Raw genomic sequence first — 23,415 nt, 5'->3', positions numbered from 1 at the left:
TCGGCGCCGCGCTCTCCGAGGAGCTGCCGCGGTGGTGGGCCGGAGTTACGCTGCGATCAGGGTCTAATTTAAGAGGTGTTTTCTGTGTTCCTTTGCATTTCCATGACAACGTGTTATTTAACTTCACTTGTTGAGGTGGGAGGGTAGGTCTGGAAGCTGACCGGGGATTCTCTTAGGAACGGTTTGCGGCGAGGGACCCTCCGCTTCCGGAGTTCAGCCGGTTTCACCCAGGCGGTGGGTTGGAGGAAGGAGCGTTTGTGAGGAAATGAGATACAAGACACTGACAGCCCGGATGAGCTTATTAAAAGCGCCGTAAATCTGAATTCTAATTCAGTCTTCGCCATTAACTAGTACTGCACGCAAGTGGCTTGTTAGCTCAGGGTCTCACTGTTTTATCTTAGAGAGGTGCCTTCCAACTCCTGAATTCTGTTGTCACCCAGTTAGAGGAAGGAGAATGGGTTAAAAATAGAATGGAATCGTGAACAGATTTCTTGTGCAGGCATGATAGGTAACTACTTACTCTGCTGAAAGTGTTGGGCTCCCTTACTAATTATATAGGTAGTATTCTCAACTTGTGTCCGCTTGACCTGGTGCAGAATTCACACACAAACACTTGAGGCTTAAGTAAGTGCTGGGCTGTAGTTGTCCTTGTTTGATTAATTAGAACACTACAGTCAGATCTGTAGTAGCAGATGCTTCAGTGTTTACCATACACCACTTTATTTTGTTCAAACTAAAAAGGCAAGTTATTTCTATAAATGGCAGTTTTAACGGGAAACATTTAAAGAATAAGGCAGTATTTTTTTATTGAGCATTTTTATTCGGATGGTAGCACAGTTAATCTGTTTGGTTGAGGTACTGTAGTGTGAACTGTAAGACAGTGGCTGTGCTTTGAGATACATATGGTCACCCCCTTGCGAGTATTCATAAGCACGATGTTCTGGAAGTCACGCCAGAGTGGCCATTTATTAGTAGCCCAGAGCAGTTGGCAATTACTGAGATGAGTCATAATTTATGGTGAAATTTCACTTGGGCTGGAATTTCTCTTTGGCAGTTTCCTCATCTGCTGTGGTACTACCTGTACTTATTACCTTCACTTGAAGCTTTTCACCACATATGTTCTAGGTTTCAGTCTTTGCAGAACATTCTAGTTGACTTCTAGTAAGCAACATAGAGCTTGCTGAAATGTAGCGTTTTGATTGGAAGAATTCCGTTTTTAAGGTTTAAACTCGGCTTCATGGCGTGCTGATTAATAATTTTAGGTTAGTTCAGGTCTGAGGATGAGCAAGTGTTTGTAAGTGATCTTTAAGGCACTTTCCAAGTGTAAGATAGTGTTTGGTTTGGTTCTTTCCTTCATACTGGGGATAGAGCCCAGGGCCTCCAGCTAAATAAGTGCTGTAGCACTGAGCTACATTCCCAGCCCTTCTGAATGTTTTTATTTTGACACAGAGTCTTGCAGAGTTGCCCAGGCTGCCTTCGAACATGTGATCCTTCTGCCTCCGCTTCCCAAGTAGCTGGGGTTACAGGTGTGCTCCGCCATGCCCAGTTTATGATAGTGTTATTTGAGAATATTTTGTAGAAAGCTTCAGTAACATTTGATAGTTTAAAATAAAAAGAATTTTCTTCAAAAAAAATTTAGAGAGGGAATAACCTATGAGTCTTGTTTTACAGGTACAATTCTTTTCTGTAAGTGTGTAAATCAATTAAGGATTGTTATATTAAATACTTCAGGTATATAGAGATAAATTAACAGACTAGATTGATGTCAATCATAATCATTTTTCATTTTCCTAAAAGTTGTAAATGAATCATTTTACTCAGTATTTGTTTTAAAGAAATATTGAATTGCAATAATAATGCAGGCTTGCCAAATCTTAATTTGTCTTATAACATACTGGTCTTAGGGTGGAAAATACATTTTTACCACACCCTCCCAAAGGGTGTTTGCCAAAGTGAATTAGTATTGGACAGATAATGTTTTTATCATTTCTATGCGTGTTTGGGACAATATGTTCTCGTGGATAGTACAGCACGACTGTTGTGCATTACAGGCAGTATCTCACTTTTCTGGTATTCATTTTTTTTTCAGTCACTTGAGAAATACATTTTTAAGCATTTGTGTGCTAGGCACCATTCTCGTTGCTGGGACTACAGTTGTAAACAAGATAAAGTTCATGTAACCAAAAGAACTTTCTAATTTGGAAGGTCTAATTAAGGAATAAACATTCATAAAAATAAATTTGCCAGGCATCTGACAATTGCTTGGTTTATTTTATTTTTTTTGAGCACCCATCTTTTTGTCCTGTTTTATGGCATTCTTTTCTCAACAAGGCATACAAAGTAAAATTTAACCTTTTATGATGACTCAACATTATTATGTCAGTAGTGTCTCAGGTAAAGAGTTTCAGGAGGTTATGTCTTTGGGTCTGTATCAAAGTATACGAATGGTTCACTTATCTGCCCTATCTTGGTATTAGCTGACCCTGGAAAAATGGAATTAATTAATCATATACTAGGCTTTGGCCAAAGTGACCAGGATTTGAGGACCCATGGTCTGAAAGATGGTGCATTTTATTCTCGACCACTTGTGCTGCAGTGTGACTTAATAGTTACAGAAAGGACAGATAGTCACCCTGGCTCCAGCAAGCTTGTAAGTTAGTAGCAGACCTCATAAGATCCCAGAGAACACTAAATTTAGCTTTCAAGAGGAATGGGATTTGGGAACTCAAGGAAAGCCATCATTGTAGTTGCCAGCCTTTCCTTACAGCTAAGTCTGTGTGTTAGGTTGCTGAGTAAGTAACGAATGAATGATTGCAGCTTCTGGCACTTCTGCCTTTGCTGTGTAGCAGCCCTGAAGACAGGGGGATATTGGGAAGTCTGTATTCCTACCATGGGCAATAGCATGCCCAGTCTTATAAAAGACTGGAATTCGTTTAGCTCTCACTGTGTGTGAGGGAGTTTGCTTAGGCAACATCTTTTATAAGACAAGATCATAGTGCAGAGTTAAGGATGAGTTGCATCTAAGAGATTCCTCTTGTTCAACCTACTTGTTTTGGAGACTGGGAGTTTTTGAAATATATTGAAATAGATTTGCCCCAGGTTATCCTACAAGAATTTTCTGTTACATGTTGAACCTTCCTAATCTGAAATCTGAAATCTGAAATGCTTCAGACTTCTAAAACTTTTTGAGTTTGGTGCCACAAGCAGAAAAGTTTCATTATCAGACTTCATATGTTTGATGACAGAACCAAGAATACTGAATTGCATAAAATTACCTTCAGGCTGTATATGTGCTAGTACATGATACATGAATGAATTTGATGTTTATACTTGGATCCCATTCTCAAAATATATTGTGTATATGCAGATAGTTAGAAATCTGAAACACTGTTAGCCCCAAGCATTTTGAATAAGGGACACACAGTCTGTGCTTCATAAGTCCATTTCTGTTCTTTCAGAAATGGGGGTAGTTACATTGTACGCTGCATAGGACTGTCACTTAGGATGAGTTTTATGGGTTGTTAATGATAAGGTTGTGAGTCAGGATAAAAATGTCACTCTTTTTATGCTGATACAGAGATTTTTCCAGAAATCTCTACCTAGCAAAGTAGAGATTGATGCAAGGACATTTGGGGGGGTGTTGGCTATTAAAAATTTCATTACTAATATCACTCGAGAGCTGAGGATTTAATGTATATGACAGTGTTTGAGACCACATTTTTGTACGTGATAAAAATGTCTTTTTAACCTTTTGTTATTTATGATCTTTCTAGGTTGGCAACCTCGCTGGTTTGTTTTAGATAATGGAATCTTATCCTACTATGATTCACAGGATGATGTTTGCAAAGGGAGCAAAGGAAGTATAAAGATGGCAGTCTGTGAAATTAAAGGTAAGTGAAAAATCAGAGGAATTTGAAGTTTTGTAGTAAAGAATTCTATAGCGTGTTCAGTACAGGGAAAAAAACATTTTTAACCGTACAGTAAGTTTCTGATACCATTTATTTTCTGAGTAATCAAAAATGGCATTTAGCATTGTTAAATACAGGTTTTGATAATTCTCCCTCTATAAACATACCTAGAATAGAAATTGAAAATGGGCCTCCAATTGGAACTTGACAGGTAATTTCTTATGGACGCCACATTAGTGTCCATGTTGCGTTTGCATTTGTTCTGTTTCATTCTTGTAGATAAAAGAGTACTGTGAAGGTTGGGAACCGAGCTGTGAAGATGATGGGGCCAGTTCTGTAGGGTTTTGATAAAGTACAAATTTGGAATCATAAACTTGGGTGCTCTGCTGAATTGCAGATGAGCTCTTTTGGGTTGTCTTAATTTCCCTTACTTCCAGCAGGGTAAAGGTAAAGCAGTAGGCCATGCTGCAGTTTTCATGATAGCTTCATGGACCAGTGTTTCATTATTTGTATGTGTGGTTGGGACCTGTAGGGCAGAGGTAGGGAAAATGGAATACAAAATAGGCCATGCGTGTGAAGAACGGCCCTAATCCCCACTATGTAAGAGGATGAGGCAGAAGGATTGAAAGGTTTAGCCCAGCCTTTTCATCCTCAATTGAAAATGGGCCTCCAATTTGAACTTGACAGGCAATTTCTTATGGATACCACATTAGTGTCCATGTTGCATTTGCATTTGTTCTGTTTCATTCTTGTAGGTAAAAGAGTACTGTAAAGGTTGGGAACTGACCTGTGTTCAGTTTAGGGAGTACCCCTCAACTGAGCTGAGTTCAATTTAGGGAGACCCTGTGTCAAAATAAAATTTAAAAGGGCTGGGAATGTAGCTCAGTAGTAGAATGCTAGCCTAACCTGTATAAGGCCCTAGGTTCAAGCTCCAGTACTAGAAAACAAAACAAAATAAAAAACAAAAACATAAAAAGATAGTGAAAAGATTTTAGTTTGTCAGAGAATTGAAGGTAGGCTAGAGCACTGTAGAAGTGAATGTAAAGACTTGCCCAAGGCAGCCACGTGTGGTGGCACATGCCTGTAATCACAGCACTCTCCAGAGTCTGAGACAGGAGGATCACTTTAAGTTCAAGGCAAGCCTGAACTACATAGTGAGACCTTGTCTTGAAAAACAAAACAAAAATAACAACAAAAAACCTCGCTGTAGGCATTTTTCTTTTCTCCTCTGTAGCTTAAATAGTTGTTCTTCATTTAGGGTTATCCTTTTGACATGGTGAGCTCTTGCCTATAGCTATCAAATACTCCAGAGTCATCTTACTGTTCTGTGCATTTTCTTATTTAAATTAAACCAGAGCAGCAGCTAATGCATTGTGCTACATTTTCTAGGGCTAGAGTGCTATTTTCATGTGATTTTTTTTTTTTTTTTACTAACTCAAGGAGATGAAACAGATTTTTTTCCTGTAGGTGCATATTCTTTAGCTACACATTCGGTTTCCTCACTTTCATCTCAGATTTACTACTGTTAGGATTCTTCTAGTGTCAATGATTCTTAGTGTGGGGTAGACACCTGGGGAGCTTTCTCCAAACCACACTTGCCTTCTAGGTGATTGTGCAGTATCATAGTCCTTTTAATTGAAAATTATTGCTGTTTTTATGGATAGCAGTTGTAGCTATATTAGGTACAGAAACACTTCAGCATGATGTATCTTTACTTTTGTATTCTCTGAAATACATGAGGCATAGTTTTGTTGTTTATTTTTAACAAACACACTAAAAACACATGCTACTAAGTGTTGGCTTTCCATGTACTCATTTTTGGAGTCTGTGTAACTTTCAACTGTACTGTCACTAGCTAGAACATTTCTGAAGAAGTCCTCTTTTCGAATTTTCCTCAAGAGCCCATTGGGGGAAAAAAAGAGCCCATTGATAAATACATCTAAAAAGCTCATTGAAAGTGTTAATTTCTTCTTTAAAAACTGGTGGTTTTTTCATCCTATTCCATGATTTAATTCCAAATGCAGTTTGATCAAAACTACATTTAAAGTTTAAGTATTTGTCAGCTTTGAGGATATTTAAAAGATAGCTGCAGAATTCTAAGTCAGTTCCAAAATAGGTTCCAGCCATGGCAGCATCTTTTTTTCAAAATGTTTCATCATTTTGCTAAAGAGCAATACATGCATAGGAAAGGTGTTGAAGAATGTTAAAAATGAAAGTATGAGTGCAGCCACCAGTATAGTTGAAAATTAGGATGTTACTAGCAGCTCAGAAGCCTGCGTGATGGGATCACCTTAGCCACTTAACACCTTAAGCAGTAATTAGTCATCCAACTTTTATCACTGCACATAAGTGTTGTCTGCTTTTAAATATTTTATAACTGGAACAATTCACTATTTTCCTTTGTGTCTGGGTTGTTTTACTCCATATTGCTTTGTGATATTTACCCATATTATTCTGTGTAGCCGTAGTTCAATTCTTATGCAGTACTCCATTCTGTGTATATCTCACAATTAGCATATCTGTTCTAGTACTGATAGATTTTTTGGGATGTTTCCATTTTAAGTCACCGTGAACTTTTTTTTTTACTAAAATGTTTTTAATTGTGATACAGTACATCTAATGTATTTATCATTTTAATCATTATTAAGCATACACTTGTGTTGAGAACATTCTTATACTTTTCTGACCGGCATATATCTAGAAGCAAAGTAAAATTGCAGAGGCATGGAATATTCCATACATTCAGCTGTACCTTGTGTTAAAGAAAAAGTTACTTTTGTCAGGTAATGGGAGAATGAGTGTGATCAGAACATACTATCCTGAACTCCTCTTCCTGTGAAACTAGTGGGGAGGTAGGTAGGGGAGGGAAAGAAGGCCATGTGGGAATACAAATCTATCAAAGTGAAACCCAGAAACCTGCTTAACCAGTGTGCACTAATAAAAAAATGGGAAAAAGCAATTGGATGTACAGAAAAAAATAATTTTGACATTTGTTGAACATATAGTACACTTTATTTAGGACTATGATAATGGATATAAGGACTTTCAGTGAGGTTTTGTGGTATCGGAGAGCGATTGAGCTCAACTTCTAATGCAACAAAGAGAAGCAGGAATTTGTTGCCAAAGCAGTATTGGGGGGATTGGCAGATGACAAGTTACTAAGAAGAAACCTCAGGGGCAAGCAGATGTTCTGGCTAACCCATCCTGTCAGGACTCTTGCTGAAGGCAGGCCAGGACGATCAGTTATCTCCCTAGAAATGGTAGGCAATGAAGAATTTGGTCAAATATGAAAGGTGGTGCAGTATTGTGGGTGAGGTTTTTTGGCTTAATTGACTTAACAGGATTCTTTTTTTTTTTTTTAACTAGTTCATTTATATTTATTTGAAAAGAATATTTATAAGCAAACTTGATAATAATAGTGAGGAAAAGACTGACCTCATATAAGAAATACTTTTCTCATACAAACAAGAGTTTTTGCTGAAACTGGTCCCTACCAGCATGGAGATGGAGGCCCTGTGCTGCACAGGACTGACTAGAACTTGGTTAAGAAGATAATCTTTTTCTTAGATAATGCTAAACCCTTTTTCACAGTGCTTACATCAGTTTATTCTTCAGCTAGCAAAATGTGAGAATTCTAGTTGCTTTATGTTATTGCCAAAGCTTGGTATTATCAAGTTTTTAAATTCTGAGTATTTCTAGTACGTATGATAGTATTGCACGGTGGTTTAACTCACATCTCTTCTATAACTTACGATGATGAGGACTTTTTTTTGTGAAGTTGGCCATTTGAATGTTCTTTTGTTTTGAATTCCCTTTTGAACTCGTTGGCCCATTTTCTAAACTTGGCTATCTTCCCTGTTAATTTGTAGAAGTGTGTATAATCTCTATGAGTCTTTTTCTCCCCTGTAGTTTATATTTTCATTCTGGTATTTTTGATGGACATTGTTCTTAATTTCGATGAAGTCTAATTTAATTATTTTAAATTAGAGCTTTTTATGTCCCACTTAAGATATCTTCTGCATTACTTTCTTAAAGGTTTATTGGTTTGCATTTTATATCTAGGTCTATATCAGCTAACTTAAAATATATATTTGTGAGCATTGTCAGGTAGGAGTCAAGATTAATTTTTTTCCTCATGTGAATAGTGTATCTTTTGAAAACAGTAAGCTTTTCTCCATTGCACTGGATGTGTGGGTCTTTTTCTAGACTATTCTGTTCCCTATTTGTCTCTTTGTGCCAACATCACACTATGTTAAGTAAGTTAGCTTTGTAATTGTATCTTATAGCCAAATTCTTCTAATTATTCATTTTTATTGTTGTCTTGGCTATTATTGTGCTATTATATATGTATTATTTATACATATATAAATATGTATATATTTTTTATACATTTTAGAATGTGCTTCCACATATCTACTGGAATTTTGATTGTAAATCAAAATTTAATCTGTAACACAACTAGAGACCATACTCATAAGTGAAATAAATCAAACATACATGTGCAAGCACCGCATTGTGCCACTAGTGTAAAACTTGAAAGAGTTAATTTGAACTCGGAGGTATGATAGACACTGTGAAATGATAGGAAACCACTGAAGAGTAAAGGGCTTCTGGGATGTGGGAAAAGAGAAGGGAAAGAAGGAGAAATTTTGTATGTATGTATATACAGGATAGATAACATGGTTGTTCTATCTGCTGTTTCTATGCTGAAAGAAACTGTCAATGAGTCTTTGGTTGACCAGTATTGCATGTCTATATCTGTTTTCATGAGAAGCCACTTTGAAGATATCAATATGTAATACAACCACCATTGTTAATTCCCTACCACTTTGTTTGTAACTCTGTATTGTCTGTATTGTGCTTGTGATATGTTGTAAAATGTTGTATGTCTGTTAATGTTTCCCTCCTTTTATCCTTAAAATAAAAAAAAAATAAATAAAATAAAATAAAATAAAATTAAAAAAAATTTAATCTGTAAATCAATTTGAGAATTTTATTCTTAACAATATTGGGTCTTTTGATCTCTTTAGTTTTTGATTTCTCTAAGTAATGCTTTGTAGTTCTGTGTGTTGAGGTCTTGTTCATCATTTTTCCCCTAGAGACTTGATGTTTTAGAGGCATCATTTAAAATTTGCCTTCTCAGGTGACAATTTTGGAGGCAGTTACCCTTGATTGGATGCATAAATTCTCACATGATTAAAAATGAGTTAGGTTAGTTTCATCTTTAGCAAATATCATTTGAATTTAGAGCGTTCTTTTAAGATAGGTATTGTGCTTTTGCTAAACTTAGCAGTTAGCAAAAAAGAGTCCTTGAGCTTTGGAATTTCACTAGTTTTATCTCAGTGTGAAAATCTTTTGTACTTATCATTGATTGTTGCATGGTTTTAACTTCCAGTACCTGCATCTATATAAGCAGTCTAGAACAGCAAAGCTTTTGTGGCACTTGCTTGCCCCTGAGCATCCAATCAAAATTCTCAGTATAATTGTTTCTGTAAGTTAGGGCTTCTGCCAGACTTTGTGGGCCCTCATTATTTAACCCTACCCAGCCTGTCCAATTTTGAATATGAATATTACATTGAAGTACAACACAAGATTCCTTTTAGACTTGTTTCCTGCTTTCCTCAGTATATTTTGTGTTTATTTTCTCAGTAAACAGGCTTTTTTCTCATGCCATTTTTCTCCTGAGTCCTGCTGTGGTCAAATCTTACTCTCGAAGCCTTTTTAAAATTCCCTATCTTTTGGTACCTTTCTTATATAATTACACATGACACCTCTGATGAAAAAATTCAGCATTTCAGTGTACTGATTATTTTTGGTGTGTCAGTTTGTTCCCTTGGTTGTATGTCAGTTCTATAAGAGTAACAACTCCCTTTTCTCACTATTTATTTTTCCCTCTACTCACACTGGTCTAAGCTGAATAAGTATTTGTTGATTATTGACAGCATAACATAATTTCATCCTACAACAAAGATCTGGGATTGGCTCAGTAGATTGCTTGAGTCACTCCTTGAAAGTACCAGAAAGTATATGTATGTGTAGGAGAGGGGGAGGAAGTAGAGAATTATGACCTTAATTAGAGGAGTATCATAGAACTATTGTTCTCATGGAAAGTGGCCGTAATTACCATTTATGTCATTCCTGCTATATTCCAGGACCTACCCTAGGTTTAGGCATCCCAGACCATAGATCTCCTTTCAAGCAAGTCAGTAAAAAAAATGTGTAATATATGTGACATTCATTGTAGGTATATTTAAGGTAGTGTAGCTGGCCCCAGAGGAGGGTCTTACTTCCCTGTAGTTTATCACTGTTTTCTCTCTTGTGTGCTGTTATTGATTTGGCAGCATTGTAAGGGTATATGTGAAAGTGGTTTGAAGGCTGCCCCTGGGTGGGTTATTTATTAGGAAGAAGCACTCCATGTGTTATGAGTCATGGTTTGTTGTTTTAGGTGTATGAAGCATCTAATACAGTATTGTTTAAGAGTGGTGATTGGGTTTTCCCCAAATTACTGAAGTGTGTAACTGTATTTCTGTTTATCATTACAGTTCATTCAGCAGACAACACAAGAATGGAATTAATCATCCCAGGAGAGCAGCATTTCTACATGAAGGCAGTAAATGCAGCTGAAAGACAGCGGTGGCTGGTTGCTCTGGGGAGCTCCAAAGCATGTTTGACTGATACTAGGACTAAAAAAGAAAAAGGTAAGTATAATTTTTCCCCTTGTGATACAAGTGCATTCTTTAACATAAATAACAGTAATGTAAAAGAAGATTTACATATGTAGATCATCCTAGTAAAAATTTTGTTAACAATGTAAAGGTATAAATTTAGAGGATGTTCAGTAAATGAGTGCTTCCTTTGGCTGATGTACTACTGTGTGCACAATATAATGTTTCCTGGGAATTTTAATGATGTGAGAAAATGTCCAAGGTTCTGCCCAAAAGCAGAACTCAGAATAACAGATCCTGTATTTATTGGCTGGCTTAAGAAACGTATATAATTGGTTAAGTTACCTTTGGAAGGGGAATTTGTGGGATTAACTTTTCATAATGCATTCTTTGATACCTTAACTTTATTATGAACATATATTGTCAATTCAGAAAAATAAAAAGCAAAGCAAATGATTTATGGTGTCAATCTAATTATATGTAGATTAAGTGTGAAAACATTGACAGCATATTTTGGTAGTGCAGTTGCGGTTTAATTTTTCTTTTCTGTATTTCTTGCTCTGTTTTCTAAAATTTTTCATTTAGTATATATTGCTTTTACATTTAAAAACTATCAAGATAAATTAGTGAAAATAATTATTGATATTGAAAAATGGAGACAGGATGGAATTTTTAACAATGTTCAGATATATGAATAAAGGTATGGCTAAGATTAGGATAAGAAGGAATGTATACTCACAGTAGCAAAAGGGCAGAAACAGTGCGAATACCTATACATGGATGGATAAACAAAATGTGATATACATATCTGTACAGTGGGGTGTTATTCAGCCTTAAAAAGAAAGGGAATTCTGATATACCACACCATGCACAAACCTTAAAGACATGCTAAGTGAAATAAGCCTGTCACAAAAGGACAAATACTGTATGATTTCGCTTACATGAAATACCAAGGATAAATTTATACATCACATGGTAGAGTGTGGGGCAGAGCCGATGGGGAGGAGGGATTGGGTATTTAATAAATGCAAAGTTTCTCTTGGGAGAGGTGAAAAAGTTCTGGAGATAACTGATGGTAATGGTGGTTCACAATTTAAAGGTACTTAATGCCAAGGAACTGTATACTTGAAAATGGTTAAAATGGTACATTTTATGTTAGGGGTATTTTACGTAACTAAAGGAACAGACTTAAATTTGACAGTAATTGGCTGAGGTTAGATCAGATGTGCAGGTACAGCTGCTTGGGTATATTCTGGCAAAAGCAGCTTTGTGGCTAGCACCCCAAAGCAGGGCCACTGGCCTGGCCCAGGGAATATTGAGAAGCACCAGAATCCACGATTGTATAATTTTTCCTTTAGAGCTTTTGCTTCTAGCTTAAAGGATATGACCCTGTGAGTAGCGGAAGGTGATAGCTGGACATTTAGTTTGGAGTTACTAAGGAGAAGAGAGTAAACTCTTTATAAAAATTGTGAAAATAAGGTAATGTGAAAGTGGGGCTGAAAGCTACAAACGATAAGCAGGTGTTTATATATAATAGTTTAATTGCATAAAAATTTAAAATTTTGGTTTGCTAAACTATACAATAAAGGAAATTGAAAGAAAGCTAATACTGTACCTGGAAAAGTATTTGTAGTTTATGAGCTAAGCAAAAGACTGTCATCCTTAAGGTGTAAGAACTTTTATAAATTATCAATTTATATGTTCAGAGAAAAATAAGCACCAGAGTTGAACAATGTATGAAGGCCAAAAATTACTAATTCATAAAATAAGAAATATAGGCACTTTGCAAATGGAAGAGAATGAGTAATGGAGGGGAAGTATCTTATATGAGATATCCAGTGATCATCATTCTGTCTCTGTGAATCAGTCTGCTTAAACTTCGTGGCAGACATATGATTGCCAATTCTTTTTCTAATTATCTAAAGAGAAGGTGATTCTTAGGGCCCCTGTGAGCCTATTTCCAAGGTCTCATCTCTCTTAAGCTGTAGGTGTTTGTATTTATTGCCTTATTTTTAAAATGAGAACATTTTGTTTATTGTCCAAAGAATGCAGAGCTGGTCTGATTGAATGGTGGTTTATGTTCCTTTCAGAAATAAGTGAAACCAGTGAATCTCTGAAAACCAAAATGTCTGAACTTCGCCTCTACTGTGATCTCCTAATGCAGCAGGTTCATACAATCCAGGAATTTGTCCACCATGATGAGAATCATTCATCTCCCAGTGTAGAGGTATAAGCAAAGTGGATCCTTTCTTGTGTGGTTGTGTTTTGTCCCACACTGGGGTGTCCTCATACATCCCAGGGAATGACAGAGAAGCATCTTCACGTGAGTTACTCCTAGCTATTCTAGCCTTCTAGACTCTGGAAATGCCGCGTCTTCTGGGATGTGCGTCTGTGGCCTGAGTCAAGCGTGAAGCAGATTCTCTTGGGAATCAAAGCCGGTCTTTGCAGCCACTCTGATAGTTTGGAGGTTGGGGTGTGTGGGCGGGGAGCGCTTCACGCTGCATGACTTTATTCGACAACTGCTGTTCTTTATTTCGGTAACAAGGCCTCAGCTTCCAAGTGAGCTGATCAGTGGTTTATTCAACATAAACCACTTAGTATCCACTAAGTGACTTGCACATGTTCCACTTTTGTGACCACCTTCAGGATTCTCATAGAGAGTTAGAAGATTACCGCTTGGGTTAGGTTTCTCAAGATTCTTTTCTTTTTGAGACAGGGTTTCACTATGCTGTTCAGGCTGGCCTCAAACTTGCAATGATCTTCCTGCCTCAGCCTCCCAAGTGCTGGGATTACAGTTATGTGCCATCACACCAGGCCTCTAACATACATATTTCTGCAGTTTTTCAGTGTATTTGGTTTAAATGCAAATTTTATTTTTCTTTCTAGTTTCATACATAATTGACATAAGAAAGAGACATTTCTTAGTAATGTGCTGCTTTAACTTTCTTAGGTACTGTATTTTAAATAAATTCCCTGGATTTAACCTTACCCTAGTAAGGTGTCCACTGGAGATAATGTTTCATCACTTGATGATAAGCACACGTATGATTCCATGTAGTTGTATGTGGTTTTGTTCAAATCTTCGTGTGTAATTTTTCAGAACATGAATGAAGCCTCTTCCCTGCTTAGTGCCACGTGTAATACGTTCATCACAACGCTGGAGGAATGTGTGAAGATAGCGAATGCCAAGTTTAAGCCTGAGATGTTTCAGCTGCCCCATCCAGATCCTTTGGTTTCTCCTGTGTCACCGTCTCCTGTTCAAATGGTTGGAACTTGTTGCTTTTCCTCTGGTGATGCCTTATCTGGGTTTTGTTTTTATTTTTAAGGGTGTGTCTTAGTTGCTTTTTCGTTGCTGGGACAAAATACTTGACACCCACAAGCCTAAGGACGGAAGGTTTATTTTGTTTGTTTTGTTTTGTTTTGTGTTTTTGAGACAGGGTCTTGCTGTGCAGTTTAGGCCGGCCCTGAGCTCACTTTGTAGCCCAGGCTGGTCTCAAACTCGCAATGATCCTCCTGCCTCAGCCTCCCGAGTGCTGGGATTGCAGGTGTGTGCGACCACGCCCGGCCGAAAGGTTTATTTTGGTTCACAGTTTGTCCAGGTTTCAGTCCATAGTCCGCTGGCTCCAAGACAGGGCAGCCTGGAGGAGGAGGCTTGCTTATAGCATGGCAGGCAAGAAGCAGAGAGAGAGGAAGTGGGAGGGAGGAACACCTGCCAGGCTGCTCCTGCAGTGACCGCCTCCTCCATCCGGGCTTCACCTCCAACACCACCTTTAGCTGTCAGCTCCCTGCTGATGTGGGTTAGCCACACCCTCATGATCCAGACACCCCTTCAAAGAACAGCCTGTGAGCACATGAGACTTTAGGGGACATCTAGGTATAAACCGTAACAGGGTGGAAAGAGTAGGCAAGAAACAGTGAGTCGAATTCTCTTTGTTCTCGTATTCTGCGCGGGACCCTCTCAGCTGATGAGCTCAGCTTATGTGCCTGTGGCTTGATCCCCTCCCTCTTAGAGGCCATGTGCTGCCTGCCTCTGAGCCACTTTAGCCGTCGACCTCTGTGTACCAGGAAAGCTTTGTAAGGCTGTGTGTACTGTGATGCAGGAAGGGTTAGGAGCGTGGTTCCACTTGGTAAAAACTTGGGGTAATGTTTTCCTCGTGATGGGTTACAGTTCAGCGTATCTTTGAAGGAGTTGGAAGGGACTTTAAATGTGTTCCAACGGGAACAGTATTCTGTAGTCAGCATTTGGATTGAACCCTTGCAGTAATCTCTGGTCGTCAGTTTCTTCATCTGTAAAAGAAAGTGTCTTCTACATCAGAGGGTCATTGTGAAGCATCTGGCCCACTTCAGGTTAAGTGTTTAATGTTAGTTTTTTACTTCCCAATTGCCCTGAACAGCTAGAGCTCTTTTTGCTGGGGGCAGTGGATTTTTGCCTAAATGTATCTAAGGATATTATTTTCTAATCAGTGTGTGATAGACTAGTAGTGTCCTCTGAGATAGCTCTACCATGAAAATGAGTTTTATTGTCACATTAGTTAGGAAAGTTTTGGTTGACTTAATGAATTGGGGTTTTTTGTGCCAGTCTGAGAGGGATAGTCTGCTAGGACTTCTCAGAATCTCTCTTTTGTGTGTGTGGGGAGTTGATCTTAGGGTCTCACATATGTTAGGCAGGCATTCTACAACTAAGGTATATCCCTAGCCCTTTTTATTTTTTATTTTGATTCTTTTTTTCTTTTTTTTTGGTTTTTCTCTGGTACCGGGAGCCAAACTCACGACCTTGCACTTGCCAGGCAGGCGCTTTTGCCGCTGAGCTAAATCCCCAGCCCCTATTTTTTATTTTGAGACAGACTCTCACTAAATTACCCATGCTGGCCTTCAATTTGAAATCCTCCTGCCTCAGCCTTCTGATTAGTTGGGATTATGAGCTTGTACCACCATGCTTACCTTTTAGAGTGTATTTTCTGCTAATGTGTATTATGAATCTCTGAGAGGGAGAGGTGTAGTATGCAGTTTGTGAATTTTATTTGACATTTACATTGTTTTACTTATTTTTGAATACCCTCTGACAGGAGTGTGGGGCTCAGTAGAACCCAGTGCGCTTTCTAGAACAATTATAAATGCATCAAAAGCTATTAAATAGCTTGTATAGTTGAATGCAGAAACCACTCTTTTGAGATGGATGTGTAGTGCTGTGTTCCCAAGGTGGCTATACTAGGGATACTTTCCTTTTTGTTTTTTTGAAAGATATGCTTTATAGAATCATGCAAAAATACCTCAAAGTTGCCTCACTTTTGCATTGAACTTCTCTGGAATTGTGTTGAGAGAAGTCATACGTTTTGTGTATAAGGGACTATCTTTGTCTTTTTGTGTAGTTTTTCAGTGCTGGAGATTGAACATGGGGCCTTTCCACTGAGCTGCATCCCCAGTCTCATTTTTTTAATTATTTTGAGGCAGTGTAGGAAGTCACTAAGTTGCCGAGGTTGGGCTGGAACTTGTAATCCTCCTGCCTCAGTCTTCCAGAATGCTGGAACATTCTGTTGTATGTTATTACAGGTGTATGCTACTATGCCTGGCTTATAACTATCTCTTTTATATAAGTCTTTTATTAAAAAATATTATAAGATACTCAGTGTTAATCTAGGAGCAGTAGATTAGAGGCTCCTTATTCTTCCTAGCTGTGCCATTTTACTTGATGTAAAAAGCAAGAATTGTGGATCGAGGTCCTGTTTTCTCACAGCACATAGTGTGGAAATCAAGATCAGACAGTCTTCAGGGGCAACATATTTAGTTAAGAATAATATGAGTTATTTACTGATACGAATTTTTTTAATTAAAAACTTATTCATATGAAAAATAAAGCTGGAATATATGAGAATTTCAAAACTATTTAATCTGATCTCTGTAACCAGTTTATGTAGTTAATCTAATTGAATCCCATTTAGAAAAAACTTGAACTTCATTGCGAATCATGAAAATTCAGATATCTGCTACTCTGATGCATAAAAGGAGTTGTTGTTGCAGGAGTAAGGATATCATTGGATGAGTACATCTAAAAAATAATTCCTGTTAAAATGAGTGGTGCATGTCTACGAGCGTCTTAGTATCTGTCAGATGTATGTGGGCTACATCTAGGGTGGGATATACACGTTACCATTTCACCTGGAACTTAGCAGCAGCTAGTGGTTTATGTTCCAAAGGGCGGAGGCATTTGCATAACACAAATGTTAGACCTGGCTTGTAGATACTCTTGGGACTGTGTATGTAAAAAAAAACTTAAACCTTTAGTATAAACTTTGCTTTTCTGATACCTTGTTAAACTCTGAAGTAATCTCTTTCCCTTGGCTCCCCCTTTATTTTTTTGGTGGAGTAGTTTGGTCTTCTAAATTGTGTTTAGCATTTGTCATATTTATTAATGCCCAGCTTAGTGAGATATTTATTTTTAAAATATGTGTTGTAGAAATCTATTTGAAGTTTGGGGTTCTTCCTTTTGAGTTCTTTGAAGACTTGAATTCTTATTGCCCTCTTCCCTGAGAGCCACAGCTCCCTGAGGGATGAATAGTGAAGAGAAGCTTTGTTGCCCAACTTGACTCTTGCCACTCAGAAGAAAAGAGAGAGACATTTATGATAACATTTTCAGGCTTGCTGGACATTCCTTTTTAATCACAAAGCATGGGACTTTTAGATTAGTTATATATACACTGTTCTATTTCTCTTATACACGCATATATACACATGTATGTAAAATTTCTCTGTTAGTATTGAGAAAAGAATACAGCATGTTTTGGTTTGTGTTGTGAAAGTTCCAGATAATGGTTATTAGGGAAAAGGCTTGACATCATGCTGCTGATATTACTTAAGTCTATAAAATACAAATTTTTTTGCCAGACATCTTTTTCTCCAAATACATTTATGTTAATTATGATAATAAAAATAATAATAGCAATAATCAGAGCTGTTTTAATACTACTTGACATGAAGATTGTGCTAAATTATTTTTTTTAATTTTCAGATGAAACGTTCTGTCAGTCACCCTGGTTCTTGCAGTGCAGAGAGGTAAAGTAGCCTATTCTTTTGACCACATTCTCCCAAGATTATGCCTACCTAGGTAAATTCTTCGGGCCCCTAGTAAGTGGTATGAAATACAAACTCTGTATAGTTAAAGTCTGGTTCCTGTCTATTCCTCCTGGCACCCCTTTGTGTATCTCTTAGTGCTTCATTGGCCATTGACGAACTTGTTCTTAGGATAGAAATGTTTCTAACTATACTTTGTCTTTTCTGCCTTATGAAATAAGATATAAAACCTAAAACATCCCCCTACCCCGGGGGCACGGCATTGTCAATAAGTACAGCAGCATTGGGCATCATAAAATAAAAACCGACGTGCTGTCAGGTGATATAAATGCTTCGATGTATAAATTTTTAGACTGATTTCTAATTTTTTAGAAATTTAGCTTCCTTTTTGCTGTATCTTCTTGTGCCACTCTCAGGAAGTCTCCTCTGGCATCTTCCCTAAACTTCTTGCCCATCCCCTTAAATCTACCGACTTTGATCAGATATGGATTGACTTTAGGTACATGTACTTGTAAAACATGTAACTTTTAAGAGGTTTCATTTTTTGGTAAATCATCTTATGTGCCTGCTGTCTTGCGGGCTCCTTCCCTCTGAAAAAAGTCTCCTCTTCCTTGTACTCCTTTTCCACCCAGTTCACCTGGGAGGCCCTATTGTCCAGCTTATCAGCTGGGTTCTAAATGGGTCAGCTTGCTGGCCATCTGGGGTATGAATGAGTAGAAAAGTTGCTGACATGGCAGGTTGGGCTTAAAACTAGTCCTCCTTCCACTTAAAGAGAAGTCCTTTAAAATTCCAGTGTTTTCATTTGTTGAAAGCCTTGAAACCTAATGCTTTTTATTTAATTGGCAGGAGCAGCTACTCTATAAAAGAACCAGTGTCTGCACTTCACCGACTCTCCCAGCGACGCCGAAGAACCTACTCAGATACAGACTCTTGTAATGATACTCCCCTCGAAGACCCAGACAGTAAGTTAGATGGCTTTGTCTCTTTCTCTGGCCTCTTTAGCAAGAATGTTGTAGGCTCTGTAATTTCTGGAACTGGAGGATACTGGTATTGGAACATTGTACTTTGCTCTTGTACTAATTCCTTAATTCAGAGCTAAGTAAATCACATACAATCAACAGCTGCTCATATATCCTCTTAGTAGCAAAGAAGTGCTGAGGGTTGCTTTGTAAATATAATCATATATATGCAGATATAGATATATATCTCACAATCTTCTACCTTTGCTACATTTCCATTAAAAAAACATTTTAGAAGAAAGCATGAATTGCATGCAGGATTCTGGGGAAAATAAAGGCAGGTTCTAAGTTGAAAGAATAACCAGTCAGCCTTATTACTTACATGCCTTAAAATGGCTAAAGAAAAGAATTTTATGTGGTGGTAGTAGTGGTGAATTATTAGAGACGGCATGATGTGATTTTTTAGAAAAGATTGTATGATTTATGTTAAAATTTTTATTTGTCTCTGAAGAGAAAAAGTTTGAAAGTATGTCACAGTGTCTAGCTTGACAGTGGTGACAGTTTCTAGTGAACACAAATACAGTCTTATTATTATGTTTTTATTAATAGACTTTACTTTTTCAAGTCCTTACTATTTCCAGTGAAGCATGTGGGATAGAAATTATGTACAGTTCCTAGTTAAGGAATGTATCATGTTCCAAGAATTCATTTGTAAGTCAGTTGCTCAGGACGCATTTTATTTCTCTAATGGAAATGACATGGTAAGTGGTGGTTAGATTCTTTAGATGCTTAGGAGAGCCCTGGCTGACATGGGGCAAAAATGAATTTCTAATATTTGAGTGTATTGAAAGCTTTGACTAAGATAATTTTACTCAACCAGAAGATTAAACAGATTTAACTGGAGGAGGATACAAAGTTCATGCAGATGGTGGTGATTCTAAATAGAACTACTGGTCATTTTCAGCTTTTTTAAAGGTGATGGCACCTTCTTTATTCCCACTTAGAAACAGAACTAACAACATACATAGTCATGTAGAACATGCTCGCTACCGTTTTGAATGTAAGTGGAGACAGTGGGTAAAGACATAAAGGAAAGGAAGAGGTGAGCATAGAGAGGGAAAGGGAGGAAAAGACTGTTCTGGCCAACTGAGCAAGACCTGGAAGAGAGGAGAAGGGATATGTAGCTGGACATGGTACACACACCTCTTATCCTAGCACTTGGGGAGGCTGAGCCAGGAGGTTCTCAAGTTTGAGCTCAGCCTGGAAAATTTAGTGAGACTCTGTCTCAAAATAAAAAAAAGAAGAAAGTCTGTGAATGTAGCCCAAAGCAAAGACCCTGGGTTTAGTCTCTAAACAGACACACACACACACACACACACACACGTTATCTGAAGCACATAGTATAGTTTCTGATTCTCTTCATTCTTTAGGCTTTTTACAAATGAGTCTTTTTACAAATGAGATACATTTAAATAATATGTGTAAAAAATATAGCTGCCTTAGAACAGGATGACACCAGGGTGCTCAGCTGTGTTCTCTTGTATTTGCAGTGATAGTTCTGCATCCCTTTGGAAACATAGGAACTTTCAGTATGAGGTACCTTGTCACCTAGCTCAGAAAGTAATATTAGTGTGGCTCTTACTCTAGAGGTACAGCCTTCCTGGAGTTGCAGTTAAAGCCTAAGGTGTTCTGTGAACTTTTTCACCCTGGATAAATTGGAATTCCAGTACATGCAGCGTTGTACATCCTCTGCTGTCTCAGTATACCTTGGTCTCATTCTGTGACTGTGTACAGTGAAGGACTAGGGAACCACTATTTAGACTCTCAGGACCCTGTTTTCTGTGGCTTTCTTTTCTCTGGTACCCTGCCTCAGAAATTTCAGCATTACCAGGTACTACACAGTCTTACCTCATCTCAATAAGACTGTCATTGCTGCCCTTTAATTTTTTTCTTTTCACACTGAGCTTTTTTGGGGGCAAGGGGAGTGGTGTTTTGGAGACAGGGTCTTGCTGTGCAGTTTAGGCTGGACTTGGAGTTACTATGTAGGCCAGGCTAGCCTCGAATTTATGGCAGTCCTCCTGCCTCAGCCTTCTTACTGCTAGGATTACAGGCGTGCACCACCACACCCAGTCTCAATCCTTTTTTTATTTTTCATTTTGAGACTGGGTCTCACACTAAGTTGGCCAGGCTAGATCTAAACTTGCAGTCCTCCTGTCTCAGCTTCCCAGAGTATTGGGATGACAGGTATGTGCACATCCAAGAGACAAGACCCTGACCTCTCACTAAGGATAAAATAAAAGTAGACCTGCCTTTTTTAAAGAAAAAAACATATCTGAAAGAAGCAAAATGAGCTGCCAACAATTTATCTACCTGCTAGAAAAAAATACCACATTTCCTTTAAAAAAGAATATAATAAAGATTACCTACAATATACCACAAGAATGGACATTACTTTTGATAAGCTCATCAACAGACTATATAGAGGAAAGGAGATAATTATTGAGCTTGCAGATGAGTCAATAGAAAACTGCCCAAATGGAAAAAAAATTTTTTAAAAATTAAAAAAAAATTTTTTTAGAAAGAAAGATCTGAATTTAATCTAGTTCTGTTACCAGTTCTGTGATCTAGACTAATGCATATAACCTTTTTCTGGATCTTAGTTTCCTTGCCTAGAAACAGTGAGGGTACTAATAGCATTAAACCAATCAGGCTGAAAAAAACAATAGTTAAGAAAGACTAAATTCATTTTAGTAAGCATTGATTGACTGCCCACTATGTGCCAGCCATGGTTATTAGCAACGAATGAAATAAAAATTTCTACTTCAGATAGGTTTGTAATTTATCTCATGAAGTCTGAAATTTCCCCCTTACGACTATCAGTAGGAAAAAGTAGATCTTTCTCTAGTAAACAGACAAAAAATTAATAGGAAGCTAAAGGAATTTCATGTTCCTGAATAGGAAATTTAAAATACTTTTTCACAGAGGACTAGAGTTAACATTGATAAGATGTTTAAATTTCTAATCAACTTTTTCATAGGACCTGTTCACTGTTCAAGAAATACACTTAATGGAGATTTGACATCAGCAACCATTCCTGAAGAAAGCAGACTCATGGCCAAAAAGAAATCTGAATCGGAAGATCCTCTTCCATCCTTCTCTTCCTGAGGAAATTGAAGCGTCCAACTTCCTCTAAGTATTGCTATGCAAAAGCTGCTGTAATTAAACTTGTTATAGGGAGTAGTTTTTCCCTTTACGTAGGATTTCTTGCACTTTACAGAATATTGTAAAACAGACAAACAAAAAACAGCCCACATACTTTTGAAGTGTATTTTATCTTTATATAGTTTATTTGCAAGAGTATTTTCCTAATAACTTCACAGTACGAATGTGCATCTTTTTTTTTTAAACAAATGATGGTATAACATTTTGACATCCATAAAGACAAATGTAGATATTTTTCTAAAAAACTGTGAGGGACTGACAGCTTGGTCAGTGTGTATTGTAGTTTATAAACATGAAATCTTACAAGGTTTCAGTTTGACAGAAATGTGATATATGTAACTTGTGCCATGGACCAAAAGGTCACTTTACCCCAGCTTAAAATGAGTTACGATAGCAGCTTGATGGTGATTGTCTTGTATTCCTTTGAGCAAAAAGGAAACACTTAATATTCTAAATATCTTTAGCCCAAATACCATGATATATTGAGCATTTTTCAAAAAAATAGACTCTGCTGTCCTTCATATGTGAAGTTGACACTACTGATTTGTCAATACCAAATGTCGGGTTAAAGTATTTAATTTTTTATTTATTTATTTTCTTGTTGCATCAAAAGAAGATTGCAGTCTTTTTGTTACCTACCAAATTTAAGATGTGTATACACTGTTATTTACATTGTTCTGCAAAAGAGGTTAATGTTGTAGTGACCTTGCTCACTTAAACCAGAGAAATAAATGACTTTCAATGGAAGAAGATTTTAGTGCTTTTTTTCCTAAAATAGACATTAAGCTGCTGTTGTCAGGTGTTGTTTGCAGCTCTTTAGAATATCTGGAGACAGTTTTTTATTTATGAATATTTATACAAAGAAGGAATTCTGTCAAGGTGACTTATATATCACTTGAGAATGGCATTATATAGTTAAAGAACAAATAGCATTTTTTGGTAGTGCCTGTCTGTATCTATTGTCAGTGTTTGCCTTATAATCTGTTTTTTGAAATTCACTTTGGGGTGATGGTTTTGTCTAATGTTTTGGATGAGCAGCACTTTAAAAGAAATTGGCTTGGTGTTTTTAAGTTAATGATATGTTTAATAAATAAGTGGTTTTTGCATTCAAACTCATCATATAATACATTGTATTTTTTACATTCATTGATATTCTGTCTAGTCTTTATTAAGTGATCTTTATTGATTTGATTTTGTATATTCAGGCCTGCAGGAAGACACACAGTGAAGCATACTTCGTTGTCTGAACTTAGAATGGTGTGGTTTATTCACTATAAAATTTTTCTTGTTAATATACATGGGAGTTTCTTTAAGAGTCAATATTTGGTATTACTAAAATAAAATCTATACTTATAGACGTTCTTCCTTAAATTAAAATGGATATAAATAATCTGTATATATTCACATATTTTTAGATAAACTGCTTCTAAAATTATTTGTGATTTTAAATAGAACACAGGTTATCAGACTACACTATACCCTCTGTTCAGTGTAATGTTCTCCCACTCATAAGTTGTATTTCATATGTCTGATTTGGAAAAAGAGAGTACATTTTCATATTGAATGGATAATCAGGGTTTTTGTTTTTTTGGT

General features: G+C 37.1%; 1 protein-coding gene across 1 annotated transcript; it reads left to right on the top strand.

Annotated features, from left to right (window-relative positions):
- Positions 1-3,773: 3,773 nt before the first annotated feature.
- Positions 3,774-22,968, top strand: Plekha3 (pleckstrin homology domain containing, family A (phosphoinositide binding specific) member 3; the record flags this gene model as incomplete). The annotated part of the gene is given in 7 exon segments (XM_013512613.1): positions 3,774-3,890; positions 10,451-10,606; positions 12,664-12,800; positions 13,674-13,838; positions 17,580-17,623; positions 18,488-18,603; positions 21,638-22,968. Coding segments are annotated over 7 exon segments (863 nt in total), but the record flags the coding sequence as incomplete, so codon positions are not given.
- Positions 22,969-23,415: the final 447 nt, after the last annotated feature.

Source organism: Chinchilla lanigera, unplaced genomic scaffold (genome assembly GCF_000276665.1).
Source record: "Chinchilla lanigera isolate Chin_1 unplaced genomic scaffold, ChiLan1.0 scaffold00002, whole genome shotgun sequence".
Classification (NCBI taxonomy): domain Eukaryota; kingdom Metazoa; phylum Chordata; class Mammalia; order Rodentia; family Chinchillidae; genus Chinchilla; species Chinchilla lanigera.
Note: the sequence above shows the minus strand (reverse complement) of the source record. Positions and strands in the feature narration are given on the sequence as shown.